The sequence below is a fragment of the Corvus kubaryi genome, unplaced genomic scaffold (assembly GCF_017639235.1).
Source record: "Corvus kubaryi isolate FWS band 111438036 unplaced genomic scaffold, C.kubaryi_AGA036_p1.0 split3-37344, whole genome shotgun sequence".
NCBI classification, from domain to species: Eukaryota; Metazoa; Chordata; class Aves; order Passeriformes; family Corvidae; genus Corvus; species Corvus kubaryi.
The window spans coordinates 1,252,757-1,266,713 of NW_024582088.1; the positions used below are offsets into that span (position 1 = coordinate 1,252,757).

At 51.6% G+C, this 13,957-nt stretch overlaps 1 protein-coding gene across 1 annotated transcript in view; it reads left to right on the forward strand.

Moving 5' to 3' along the window:
* UBR4 (ubiquitin protein ligase E3 component n-recognin 4) overlaps positions 1 to 13,718 on the forward strand; it is a 70,279-nt gene extending 56,561 nt beyond the window's left edge. Inside the window, exons 84-96 of the mRNA XM_042015865.1 lie at positions 136 to 255; positions 1,350 to 1,540; positions 1,842 to 2,015; positions 2,486 to 2,585; positions 3,399 to 3,617; positions 3,852 to 3,965; positions 4,397 to 4,539; positions 4,865 to 4,990; positions 5,925 to 6,119; positions 7,897 to 8,121; positions 11,537 to 11,627; positions 12,467 to 12,629; positions 13,283 to 13,718. Coding sequence (XP_041871799.1) covers positions 136 to 255; positions 1,350 to 1,540; positions 1,842 to 2,015; positions 2,486 to 2,585; positions 3,399 to 3,617; positions 3,852 to 3,965; positions 4,397 to 4,539; positions 4,865 to 4,990; positions 5,925 to 6,119; positions 7,897 to 8,121; positions 11,537 to 11,627; positions 12,467 to 12,629; positions 13,283 to 13,347 — 1,926 coding nt within the window. The 3' untranslated portion in view covers positions 13,348 to 13,718. The remainder of the gene's footprint in view (positions 1 to 135; positions 256 to 1,349; positions 1,541 to 1,841; positions 2,016 to 2,485; positions 2,586 to 3,398; positions 3,618 to 3,851; positions 3,966 to 4,396; positions 4,540 to 4,864; positions 4,991 to 5,924; positions 6,120 to 7,896; positions 8,122 to 11,536; positions 11,628 to 12,466; positions 12,630 to 13,282) is intronic.
* The last annotated feature ends 239 nt before the right edge of the window (positions 13,719 to 13,957 follow it).

Genomic DNA, 13,957 nt, shown 5'->3' on the forward strand with positions numbered 1-13,957 from the left:
CCCCACTTAAACCAGTGGCTGCTGGTGTTCCCCTGAGTGCCCCCACTCAAACCAGTGGCTGCTGGTGCTCCCCTGAGTGCTCCCACTTAAACCAGTGGCTGCTGGGGCTCCCCTGAGTGCCCCCATGTCTTGCAGGCTCTGGTGGCTGAGCAGGAGAGCAAGGACAGCGGGGGAGCAGCTGTGGCCGAGCAGGTGCTCAGCATCATGGAGATCATTCTGGATGAATCCAACGCGGAGCCTCTGAGCGAGGACAAGGTGAGTGCCCGGGGCCCGTTGCCTGGGATTCGGGACTGCACATCCCTGCTCACGGGGATGCTGAGCTCCAGGAGCTGCAGGGGGGTGCTGATGGAGTCTGAGCCTCCTTACACTTCTGGGGAAGGGCTCAAGGAGGGCCCTGAAGCAAAAGCACTGCGGGGCTTTGTTAGGATGGGTCTTGCACGGTTGGGTGAGGGTTGTTAGGCACTGCTTGGATCCTTTCCTTCCTGCTTTGGGCCACAGGCCAGGGAGAGACAAGAAAAGACACAGCTTGGCCTTGTTTTTTGGAGTGTTTTTGTATGTGTTGAAAACATGATTGATTTTCCAGCTAATTGAGAATAAAATGAATCTCAACCAGACTGACAACAAGAAGAGTTTCTCACTCATCTTTTGAAGCTGTGGGTGGACAGGAATCTGGTGTGCTTTGGGTTGGAATTATTAGACTTTTGCCTGGAAAATGCTTTAACAGTAGGTGGAATAAGGCAGCTGTCAGCTAGAGGAGTTGATACTGATGCCTTGAGGTGGCCACCTGAAAGCAGAGGCTAGACAAAAATAAGAGAATAAAAGGAGGGATTTATTTGAAGGGCCTTCAAAGGCACACCCTGGGCAGTCCAAAGGCTATGCCCAAGATGGACCCTGGGCCACGGGTCCTTCACACTTTTATAAGTTCGGTCCATTTGCATGTCAGGGTTAATTCTCCAATTATAATTTCAGTTAATGATGTAATTACCCCAAGTCTGCCCCTCCTCTTCAGAGCCTTTTAGTTTGCACATTTTGGGGCCTGGGACGATCGAGGTGTCCTTGAAGAGCAAACCTAGAGAGGCTTTGTTATGTCTGACCAGCGTGAGAGAACAGCAGCTACCAGGCCACACTTCAACTTCAGAGTGACACACCAGGCAGTACAGGACTTGAAAAATCTAAAAGTTAAAACCTAAGGCATCAATATCATCCCACAAGACCTTTGGGAACGAGGCTGGGTTTTATTTTTATCAGCAACTATCCCTTCACAACTGGAGTAGTCCTCCAGCTACCAGAGTGAGGATTTTCTTGTCGATTGATTCCTGAATGTAAATCCTGCTCTTCTTCCTTCCCAGGGCAACCTGCTCCTCACGGGGGACAAGGACCAGCTGGTGATGCTGCTGGACCAGATCAACAGCACCTTCGTGCGCTCCAACCTGAGCGTGCTGCAGGGGCTGCTGCGCATCATCCCCTACCTGTCCTTCGGGGAGATGGAGAAGATGCAGATCCTGGTGGATCGGTTCAAGCCCTACTGTAACTTCGACAAGTACGTTGGCACAGTTCAGCTAAAAGCCCCTGAAATCAGCTGTACTGCCACGTCTCTATTTCCTCACTGGTGCTTACTTCAGTGTAATGCCAGGCTTCAGCTTCATTTCCTCTTTCACTTCTAAGCCATTTTTGAAAGAAATATGTGAGCTCTAGCTGGAGAAATAGGTCCTTAGAGAGTATTGTGAGGTGACAGGGGCCTGAGTGGCTTTTCTGAGTCTCTGAGCTGGGGCAGGTACATCATGCAGTGATAATGAAAATGAGAATTACAGGCAGAGTTACCATTTCTTCTCTTTGTTCAGGTATGATGAGGAGCACAGTGGAGATGATAAAGTTTTCTTAGACTGCTTCTGTAAAATAGCAGCAGGAATAAAGAACAACAGCAACGGCCATCAGCTGAAAGATCTCATCCTGCAGAAGGGAATCACACAGAATGCCCTGGATTACATGAAAAAGCACATTCCCAGTGCAAAGAAGTAAGAGTCACTATTTAATGTGTGTGGTTAATGTGTGTGAGTGTCCTGGACATCCTCCTCATTCGATCCCCACAATCTCCCAAGAAATCCATGAACAAGTGCACGTTCAGGAGCATTCAGACGTCTGGTGAGGCAGTGCACATACAGGGATGAGCTAAAAAGCCTGAAATCCTCCCATTTGATACCCATCCAAGCTGATTCCTTGGATATCACCATCCTCGTGTTTCCTGCCTGTCCCCTCCTGTTGCACGGCAACAGAGTTTTTGCTGTTGGTGGCCAGCTCATGGACATAAATTCCCCAGGCTAAGAGTTGGCACCGTGGCTGTGCACAGCATGGAAGTGGGAGTGTGGCTGTCCCTTCATTAATTAGCTGACGAGGGACACGGGGGAGGGAGTCCTCCCTGCAGCCTGGAGCCGTGCTGCTGGCTGGGACACTGGCCCTCAGCTGCTGCTTCTGGTTTTCCGTGCAGTTTGGATGCAGACATATGGAAGAAGTTCTTATCTCGACCTGCACTTCCTTTTATCCTGCGCCTGCTCCGAGGCCTTGCGACGCAGCACCCTGCAACACAGGTGAGGAGACTGCCCGGGAGGCATGGGGGACGTGCCTGCATGGTCACTCTGCTTTGGGCCTGGAGCTGAGGGTTAATTCCTCTAAGAGTTGGTTCTACAGTCATTTCTCTTGGGTTTTGTCATCCTCACCATAGCTGGAACAGGTTTGCTCACAGCTTTTCTCTGCCCAAAGATGTTGGTTCTAGTCTGATGGGAATTTTCTTAGGGGGATAAAGCAGAGAGAAGATCCAGTTCTCCTGATCTTACCTGTTCCAAGAATATGAGAGCCTGTTGGGAATCCCAAAGTAGGCATAGATATGGAAGCTGTTCAGGTATTCCCTGGGCAAGTTCTGCCTTTGCAGAGCATCCTCTGGGTTTTGTGTGTCACACAACAAGATTGGGAACGTGACTTTGTGTCTTTGCCTTGATGCCTTGAGCCTCTGCTGGGCAGCTTGGGGCATCATCTGGAAAAGTCAGAGATTCTGACTTCAGTATTTCCTCCTGCTGCGTGGTGTGAGACTGACACACCGATGTGAAAAGAAGGTAATTATTGATAAGCTCCTCAGGGCGTGTTTGTTGGTGTTTGAAGGCATCAATACAGTGTCTTACCACAAAATAAATGTTTTATCCAACATCCCCATCTGAGCTCTTGGTAATGGCCAGCGGAGAGGCAAATTGCCCCAGTGTTACACACAGCTTTAGGGCTCAGGGGCATTAAAAAAGGAAGGAAGACACTTGTTGCAGCTCAGGGCTGCTGTCCCCATGGGATTAGAGGGGACAGGCCCTGTCCTGAGCCCCTGTTCCTGAGCAGTGCTGCGTTCCCATCCCTGCCAGGTGCTAATAGGAACAGACTCCATCACCAACCTGCACAAACTGGAGCAGGTGTCGAGTGACGAAGGGATTGGGACGTTGGCAGAGAACCTCCTGGAGGCACTGAGGGAACACCCCGAGGTGAACAAGAAGATCGACGCCGCGCGGAAGGAGACGCGCGCCGAGAAGAAGAGGATGGCCATGGCCATGAGGCAGAAGGCCCTGGGCACCCTGGGCATGACGGTAATGGCTGGGTCATTCAGGGGCTTTTCTTCCTGCCCTGCTCAAAGTGCCTCAGCAGGAAGTGTGTAAAATGATTTCTTGATGGGTATTGCAGAGCTCCAGCCCCCAGCTTGCCTGGTGCTGCCGGAGAGGGAACACGGCTGCTGGGAAGTGGGATGGGCATTCCAGTGCCAGTGGTGGGGCTGGTGTGGTTTGTCATTCTGTTTAACCTGCTTGAGCTTTTCTCTCTTCCAGACAAATGAGAAGGGCCAGGTGGTGACCAAGACTGCGCTGCTTAAACAGATGGAGGAGCTGATAGAGGAACCGGGACTGACCTGCTGCATCTGCCGGGAGGGATACAAGTTCCAGGTAGTGGGAGCTAAAAGTTCCACATCATGGTGGATGGGAGATGCAAGGTAAAGGGAGATTCAGTTTTCAGGTAATGGGAGATAGAAGTTCCAGGTGAAGGGAGATTCAACTTCCAGGTGAAGGGAGGTGCATTTTCAGAGCCCTCTCACCTCCTAAGGGGACTTGCCAGTGTCTGGCTGCACAAGTGTTGGCACTGGAAGATCAAGAAGTCTCAGGGTTGGTTCTTGAGATCAGTAATTCCAGAGGTGGCTGGGAAGTGGAAGTGTGTTTTCAGTGAATACAAATATCAGTTTAAGCAGTTTAAACACAGTATCAGTTTAAGCTTGAGGTTGAGACTGGGAGAGATTCAATTCAGTGTGGTGTGGAAAGAGCAGGAAATGTGACCTGTTGCAGAGCTGAGTGGTTTCTAAGCCAGCTGTGTGTCCTTGCAGCCCACCAAGGTACTGGGGATTTACACCTTCACCAAGCGCGTGGCACTCGAGGAGTTTGAGAACAAGCCCCGCAAGCAGCAGGGCTACAGCACCGTGTCTCACTTCAACATCGTGCACTACGACTGCCACCTGGCAGCTGTGAGGTACGGGCTGCCCACAGCCTGGGGCTCAGGGCCTTTCAGGGTGGTTTGGGGTCACGACACTCACCGTGGAACTCGGGGTGGGTGGGCTTGGTTGTTGGTCACTTTGCAGCCACTTCTCTGTCAGGGTCTGCTCTGATATTCTTCCCTTCTCTGTCAGGGTCTGCTTCCACAGCTTCTCTCAAGGCTGGCCTTGGCAGAATCCAGGCCTGGACTCTGCCAAGGCCAGCCTTGAGAGAAGCTGTGGGCTTGTCATTTTTGGGATGTTTCCTTAGACAAAAGCTTGCATCCTCCTGACTTGCCCGCCGTGCTCCCTTTCTCCGTGCAGACTCGCTCGGGGCCGTGAGGAGTGGGAGAGCGCAGCCCTGCAAAATGCCAACACCAAGTGCAATGGGCTCCTGCCCGTGTGGGGGCCCCACGTGCCTGAGTCTGCTTTTGCCACGTGCTTGGCACGGTGAGTACAGAGAGGTTCTTCCCCAGCTGGTTGCATGTGGGTGAGTCAGAGCCTTGCCACACACTCCTCTGAAATCTTGGCATCAGGGGTGGTGCAGCTGAATCTTGGTAAAACTGAGCCATTTCAGGTTCTACCATCAAGAGTGAATCTCCTAAAAAATACAGGTGTCTGTTTGCTCCTTGGCTTTGTGTAAATAATTTCGGTGCCTCCTTAGCCCCCACTCACTGCTGAAGGTGCAATGTTGATTCCTTTGTATGAAAGAAACCTTCTGATGCCAGTGGATTCCCTGGGGTAGATTTCCAGACTTCTCTGGGATGGTAGTGAGGTATTTGAGCACCTACCTGGAGCAGATGGAGATGCTGTTGGCAGGATTCTGGTTCACCTCGTGCTGGGTTTGTAATGTCACATTAGAAATTTTGAACCTGACAGGGTGTAGATGAGATATTGGGAAGAAAGTCTTCCCTGTGGAGGGGTGTGCACTGGCACAAGATGCCCAGAGAAGCTGTGGCTGCTCCATCCCTGGAAATGTCCGAGGCCAGGCTGGATGGGGCTTGGAGCAAGCTGGGATAGTGGAAGGTGTCCCTGCCCATGGCAGGAGTGACACTGGATACTCTTTAATGTCCCTCCCAATCCCAGTGTGGGATTCTGTGGGATCAGGAGTGGTAACCTCCTGGAAGCATTTCAGCCAGGGAGCTGTATCCGAGGTCGTGGACATGGGAAAACAGTATTGATGAGTGGACAGATATCTGCAGATGGAATTGGATTTGCCAGAGTGAGCCGAGAGGCTCCCTATGGGGAGGTTAATCCAAGGTAGCAGGGGCTGCCCTTGTGCAGCCTCTTCACTCTCTAACGCTTCTCTGGGCCATCCTTGCTCGGGTTCTGGGCTGTGCTGTGCGAGGAGGAGCCTGCTGAAGGTTTCCCTGCTGTTTTGCAGACACAACACGTACCTCCAGGAGTGCACGGGGCAGAGGGAGCCCACGTACCAGCTCAACGTGCACGACATCAAGCTGCTGTTCCTGCGCTTCGCCATGGAGCAGTCGTTCAGCATCGACACCGGGGGAGGCGGCCGGGAGAGCAACATCCACCTCATCCCCTACATCATCCACACCGTGCTCTACGTGCTCAACACGTCAGTGCCACCCTCACCCTGCCCTCCCTCAGCTCTGAGTGCTGCACTCTGGGCTCTGCTTTGTGCACGGGGCAGGAAAGATGGGAAATCACACAAAGTTTTAGGAGGAACGGGATTGCACATCTTAAGTAGGTTGTTAAGGATTTACATTGTTGGGAGTGAAGCCTGGACATGCTGGATAACAGGGAGCCTATTGAGTAAAAGCAATTGGGAATTAGCTTCTCTTTCCATTCTAGATGTAATTATTACCTCTGGGGTGAGCAACAGGGTTATTACATTAAAGAAACTCTGCCAGCTTAATTTTCTCCTGAGCAGGCAGAAGAGACACTGCGATGAAGTAATTGTTAGTTGAAAACTTAACCCTGATATCATTTTATTCAGTGTTCAAATAACACAGTTTTGTTTCCAGATTTGACATCCTGGAATTCTCCTGGAGGAGGGTTCAGGTCCATCAGATTTTCCTGATATTTTTAATTATTTTTTTGGGCTATCATTATTATTTTTTACCAATAAACAGCAGTGCTTTGGCACTACATTGAGGCTACATGGCCACATCCGTAGGCACCCAGATGCTTTGGAATGCATGAGCTGGTTCTGATCCTGCAAAAACGGGATGCCCATATTTATCCTCTATTTGAGTAGTTAGATATTAGTAAGTAATACTAATTAGATGAGGGTATAAATATTAAAATATGCACCAAGGTCACTCCAAATGCAGTGCAGTGAAATCCCTCTCACTTTCCCGCCTGGAACTAATCAAGGTTTTGGCTGTAATACAATTTGTCTTTTGTTTTTAATATCTATCTCCAGATCCCTGTGCTATTGTTTTTCCAGGCCTTTGGGAGACAAATAAATGGAACTATTTGTTTCATCTTGTTAGGCTGCTGTTAGCACCACAGAGCCCAGAGCCCACTGGGCAGACGTGGAAAAACGCCTTCTGTACTTCCCAGACAGAATTTTTAATACGAAATGGAGAAAACAAAGAGCTACTGCTTGGCTCCCAGCTGCATCTTCCAGCAGATGAGAAGGTCACACAATCCTGACAGCTTTATCTGCTGGGATGCTGCTTGATGTTTGATAGGGAGAGTTTAGTTTATCTCACTTAAAAACCAAGGGTCTGACCTGGCTGGCAGCCTCTTCCTGGTGCAGCAGAGCCGCGGGTGTGGTGAAGTGTGATGCAGCTTCCCAAAGGCTCCTGTGGCACGTGGTTTGCACTGTCGCTTCTGGGGTGTCAGGACTCCTGGGACACTGGAGCTCTGGGGGAAAGGAGGAAGGTTGTAAAATTATATTGATACAAGCTTGCAGTAAGTGCAGTGTCTCTGGGGTTTGGGTTTGGCCTCTGACTTCCCAGGGGTTGCTTTTGCAGTAGAGGAGTTGTGTAAATGGATCCGGGTTGGCTGCAGGAGCTGCAGTCGCTGTGCGGTGTCCCATGGGAGATGGTTCCACTCCAGTGCCCGGCCTGGCTGGCCTGGCTCCGTTTTTTTTCTCCAAAAAAAGGGAAAAATACCTCTACAGTGGTGTTGTCTTCCATTGGGGCAATGGCAGCTTCCTGGCAAACCTCTCTAGTGGCACCCACAGCTCCAAGGAGAATGTGTTTGCTGGGCTTGCGTGCTTCACTGGGAGCAGATCCTCAGCCAGGGGATGAATTAGGGGGAAGCTGGTGGTGCCCAGCTGTTTCCCTGTGCAGGGGGCATGGGCAGCCCCGCCGAGCTCCTGGGGAGCAGCAGCTGAGCCCGCCGGGGCCGGAGCAGCCCCTGAGGCTTTCCTTGTGTTGCAGAACCCGGGCGACCTCGCGGGAGGAGAAGAACCTGCAGAGCTTCCTGGAGCAGCCCCGGGAGAAGTGGGTGGAGAGCGCCTTCGAGGTGGACGGGCCCCACTACTACACCGTGCTGGCCCTGCACATCTGTCCCCCGGAGAGGTGGAGGGCCATCCGCGGGGACATCCTCCGGCGCCTCCTCGTCACCTCCCACGCGCGCGTGGTGTCCCCGGGCGGAGCCAGCAGGTCAGTCCCCTGCCCTGGCTGGGCACCGCTCCTGTCGCTGGCACAGAGCCCCGCGGGTCACTGGCACTGTCACAGAGCTTGTGTCACCGTCACAGAGCCGCTCGTGTCACTGGCACACCCGCTCATGTCACTGTCACAGAGCCACCGCAGCTTACAGGGAGAGCGTGTAGTTTACACCGGGTGTTAACCCCTCTGAGTAACCTTTGCACTCAGAGCTGCAGAGTCCCAGCCTGGCTTGGGCTGGGCTGGGCTGGGCTGGGCTGGGAGGGACCCAAAAGCCCCCCCAGTGCCACCCCCTGCCATGGGCAGGGCCACCTCCCACAGCCCAGGTTGCTGCAAGCCCTGTCCAGCCTGGCCCTGAGCCCAGGAGCACTCGGTTCTGGGTGTTCCTTGGAGTGGATCAATGAGCTGATCAATGGAAACGATGCTTTTCCTTCTTCCCTCCCCCAGCTCAGCACTGCAGCAGCTCCAGCCATGAGCTGTCTCCGAGCTGTGCCTCACTCCCTGTTTGCCTCGCTAAAGAAGCTCGTTCTGGGCCCTTTTGATCAGCGCTCCAGCCTCCCTCAAATAGAAAAATAGAAATAGAAATCAAATGCCGTTGCTTTTTAAAAAGAAAAAAATCAATAGCAGCTGTCAGGCACTTGAAGCACGAGAATAAGTGGCTGTGCCTGCCTGACAAAGGCACAATATTTCCAGAGAGGGAAAGGGAATTCCGGTTTCTGAAAGGATGATTTGAAATAGCTGTCATAATTAGGAATCAATTCATTATTATTCTAAGTCGCCTTAAAGGGCATTCTTATGTTGATGACATTAATTAGGTGTTTGATAAAGTCATTACATTGTAGTTGTACAAACCCAGCATGAACCAGTGCTCTTGGAAAAAAGGAGAGAGCTCTGAAAGGGGCTCCTCTATTGATCTCTGTGCTGCTTTCGAGCTCCCCCTGGCTCCTGTTCCCTGTTTCCAGCTCCCTGTCTGTGGGGAAGAGGAGGGGTCCAGCAGATCCAGGAGATGTTGTCCTGGAGGCCCAGGGGTGTGCAGCTCTTCCTGTGGGCTGGCAGAACAAAGCAGGGGGTGGGTTTGCAGCTTTTTAAACCCTCACTAAATGGTTCTGTATTGGAACAGGCAGAGGCAGGAACTTCCAGCTAAAGCATCCAATCTCTGGAATTTCAGGGGAACACACTCAGAAATAGTGCTCGGGAATTATGTCAAGGTTTATTCAAGGGCTTTCTTTAATCTCTGCAGACTAAGGGAGCACAAAGCCTCCCTCTGATAAAGCCTCTCAGAAATTGCAGTATGGCAATTCTGATTTCCAAGGGCCGTGCTTATTTATTCTTGTGGAGAATCAGGAAGAGGGCGATGGCTGGTGAAGCGCTCTGCAGATAAGTGCCAATATCTGGAATTTGTAGGCTGAGGCAGAGAGGAAGGCACCGGCTGTGACACCAGGGTGATGTCTGCATGCAGAGGATTAAAATGAGCATTCCATGGTCAGGGTGTTGTCTGGGAGCAGCTCCGTTCCGAGAACAGCAGGGTGAGGGCTGGGGCCGCTCAAGGACTCGCTGCTACCTGTGAGTCTCAGAGAGGGACAGGAGCTGCTGCAGGAGCCTCAGTGCATCTCAGAGCAGCTGAGGATCCGCTCGAGATCGGACACATCCTGTGAATCCCAGGAAGGTGCAGCAAGGCTCTGCGTTCCCTCATTCCAAGGCAGCAAATCCCCACATTCCCTGTCCTGTGGGGAGGTGCCCACCCAGCTCCTCAGCTCAATGTCAGATTTGGGGAGAATCGAGCCCAAAAGGGCTTCTGGCTCTGCCAGGAGTGATGGGACCACCGGTACCAGGGGGGAGATGCTCAGCAGCTCCCTTGTTTTGGAAACACTTCCCGTTTAAACCCAAAGATGAAATTACCAGGATGGACCCGGCTTTGTTCTGGTTTTGTAATGTGATTTACAGATCCCAAAGAACTGATCCGAGTGTTCATTGCTACTGAACCAAGAATTCTGGCTAAAAAACCCTACAGATGTTTTTCAGTGTAGGTTTCTTCTGGGGCTTGAAAGGAAAAGATCCTTTTGATTTTTTCCCCTTTGCTCTTCACTGTGACCTTTCTAAAATGCTCCTGAGGGAAGCGAGACTTCCCCAGTGTCCACGTCTGGCTTTCTGCTGGCAGTCCCTGTCCAGCTCCCAGGAATGAAACACAGCAGCTCCAGAAGGTAACTACAGCCCTAACCCACAAGGGCCTTTCAGTTTTCAATTAAAGGAGCAGACTCCAATTAGATCAAACCCATTCACATGAAAAGAAAAGTCTGGCTTGCAGTATTTGGGAGGCCAGAATTAGCCTCGCTCTAAGTTGCTCTTCATCCCGTGGAAATTTAGTCACCTTTACTAATTGGGTTTCCTTTAAATAATTAAGCTGAGCGGCCCGAGCAGGCTGCCACCTACTAAGATGTCTGTTTTCAGGGCACACACACAAATGGAGCCTTTAATAAGAGCAGCAAAATGTTCATTTTTCCCCCAAAAAGCCCCAGCCTGGGGCAGGTTGCAGTTGGGGCCCCCTGTTGTGTTGCTGACTCACAGCAGCAGCAGCTGAGCTGGTCCTAGGTGCACAAAAAAGGGCTTTTTGTTTTTCCAAAGCTCCAAAGTGTTGAGCAGGAAGCAGCACGTGATGGGGCAGATGTACCTGAGGAGCACAGGCAAGAAAATTCCAAACCCATTAGAACTGCTGGCAGGAGGTTCCGCCTTGCCAGAACCTGTTTGTGATTAATCCTGCAGACTTTGGGAGCTGCTGTCCCAGCACAGCTCTGCACCTTTTAGGGCATTCCTAACGCTCTAAATCCAGATGCTGGATTTCCAGAAGAAGTCCTTTCCTGGCAGGAGAATAACCAAGGAGATATTAAATGGAAATTCCTCCATTTCTTCGAAGACGAGGTATTTCCTCAGAGTCTTGCAGAAATGCTTTGATGAGTTAGAAGCACAAGGCTGTTCTGTCACTGATGCCTCCTGTGTGTGAGACCTGGGTTTGGTTATTCCTTCAGGAATCTGCTGTTCTCCAAGCAGTGAACACACAAACAAGGGCTGAACATTGTTTTTTCCTACTCTGCTGTTGGCTTCCTCTGCAGTCTTAGCCCTCCACGTCCCTCTGTGCTCGTTTCCTTCCTGTGGAATGAGGTTTTACTGGCAAACCTGCTCTGGCCACACAGCACAGCTGGAGCAAAGGGACTGCCCAGCCTCAGGAATCGTGGCACAGACAATCTCAGGTGCCCAGTGTGTGTTTCATGGCCAGGGATAGCCAGCCAGGCTCACTCAGAGCCATCCCCTGCATGTCCCTGCTGGGCTCTGTGGCTGTTCAGCTTTCCTGCAGTTCATCAGGGGGTTATCAAAGCCTCATAGAGGGATTAACTCCAGCCTCATTTCCTTCTCCCAGACTGGCAGATAAGGCTGTGAAGGAATACGCCACGTACCGCTCGGGGCTGCTCTTCTGGGCACTTGTAGATCTCATTTACAACATGTTCAAGGTAAGGAGAGCACTGGGATTCCTCTACAGCAGCCCCAGTTCAGCTCTAGCAGCTTTCTCACCTGAGCAGCTACATGAGTTTGAAACAGAAGGCAAAGGTTTTTTTTGAAGCCCCTTTCTCCAAGGTCCTTGGAAACAAAACTTCTCAGAATCCCAGGATGGTTTGGGTGGGAAGGGACCTTAAAGCCCATCAGTTCCACCCCTGCCACGGGCAGGGACACTTCCCACTGTCCCAGGCTGCTCCAAGCCCCAGTGTCCAACCTGGCCTTGGGCACTGCCAGGGATCCAGGGGCAGCCACAGCTGCTCTGGGCACCCTGTGCCAGGGCCTCATCACCCTCCCAGGGAAGGATTTTTTCCTTCTTTTTTCTTCTGCACCTTGTAAAAGCAGAAAGGCCACAGGAAGCTGCCTGTTCTCTTTGTACCCCTTGCAGTTCAGTATCTGAAGAATTGAGAGACTTTCCCAGCTGGCAGCACTCCTGTGCTGTGTATTTGCTTATTTTTCCTGTTCATTGTTCATGGAAGGAAGGACATTCCAGGCTGTGCCAGGGAAGTGGTTGGGTGAGGAAGGAGGTGGGGGCAGAAAGAAACCTGCAGCTTCCAAAGAGGGGTCAGTACTCGGGGTGAGAAAATGCCCAGGACCTTGTTTCATTCTGTAACAAAAGGTCCTGAAGTTGCACTTGGGGAATTTCTTCCTCTGGTGGTTGTTTGCAAGAGGCAGGGATGGAAATCCAGGAGTGATGGGAGAAGGCACCAGGGTTTGCAGTAACTCTTTTTTTTTTTTTTTTTTTAAATTAAATAATTCTTTTTTGGCCTGATTTGGTGTCCTTGTCCCCTGTCAGAAGGTGCCTACCAGTAACACAGAGGGAGGCTGGTCCTTCTCTCTGGCTGAGTTCATCCGACACAACGACATGCCAATACACGAGGCTGCAGACAAGGCCCTGAAAACCTTCCAGGAGGAATTCATGCCAGTGGAAACGTTTTCCGAGTTTTTGGATGTGGCTGGTGAGTGTTTGCTTGCCCTTTTATAGGCTGCCTTGTGCAGCTCGTGGCTGGAGACAGCAGCATTCCTGCCACTGCTGCAGCCTGTGGGGGTGGCACAGGGAGAGGAGGGACACCAGCACTGCCCAGCCACGGCCTGGGCTGTCCCAAACCAGCTGGGACACACCTGAGCAGCCCCAGGCAGGAAAATCTCTCCCAGCTGATCCTGCAGGTGCCCCCTGCTCTGTTAAACATCTGTAGCACAGCTGGGAGGTGTTTGGGGGGTGAACAGATGTGACCGGGCACCAGAGGCGGCAGCTGGGTGCAGCCAGAGTTCCTCCCCAGGGATTTTGGTGCCTCCAGGAGTCAGGAGGTGCTGAAAACCTGCAGGGAAGCTGCTCTTTCTTCCCTCAAGATCTGTGCCCCAGGCCAGTTTCTCGCTGTCCCACACAGGGAGCAGAGCTGGCTCCCTGGAGCTGCACAAGAGCAGTTCCATGTGGGTTTAATGGACACATTTCAGTCCCTCCTGATGCATCCAACAGGGTTCACCCTCCTCGTGTCCAGCCTTAAAATAACCCTGCAGCTGTCAGGAGCTCACACATGGCCCAGCACAAATCCCTCGTGGGGGCAGGACAATCAGGGGCTGATTCTTCTCTCTTGTCTTCTTCTGTTCGAAGGACTCTTGTCAGAAATCAACGATCCCGACAGCTTCCTCAAGGATCTCCTGAACTCCATCCCCTGAGCCGCCAGCACGGAGAAGCTTTGGGCAGAGACGCCATCGCTTGCCTTCCACCCCTCTGTGTCCCTCCTTGTGCAGTCTGTCCCTTCCCTGAGGAGTGCTGCAGTTTTTTGTTGGAATTTTTTTTGTTTTGTTTTCGGTTTTTGGTTTTCTTTTTTGGTTTGTTTTTTTTTTTTTTTATTTTCTACAATTTTTCTTCATGGAGTGATTTGGAATTTAGATTTGTTTTATCTTGTGTTTCAGCGCTTCTATCTGTAAAGCCCTGTGCATTCAAGCTGTTTGAAAGAACTTGTACAGAGAGGAATCCAAACCAGTAAATCTTAATGCTTTAGTGTGCACCTCTTTGAAGTTAAATAAACCGAACAAATGGGTGAGCTGGGTTTGACTGGTGCTTGAGCCACCCAGGAGCCTCAATGCCAAGGTGTTTCTCACTTTTCCTTCCAGAGCTGCTGCTCTGTCCAGCCCTGGCTCTGGCCAAGGAGCCCCAGAAGCAGAAGGCTCCCAGAGGGAGCAGCCAGGCGCTCCCTGCCCGCACACGGAGCTTCTGTGTGGGGCAGGAGCCCCAGGGCTTGGGCTCTGCAAGGACAACGTTTGCCCCCTTCCCTCCCCTGGG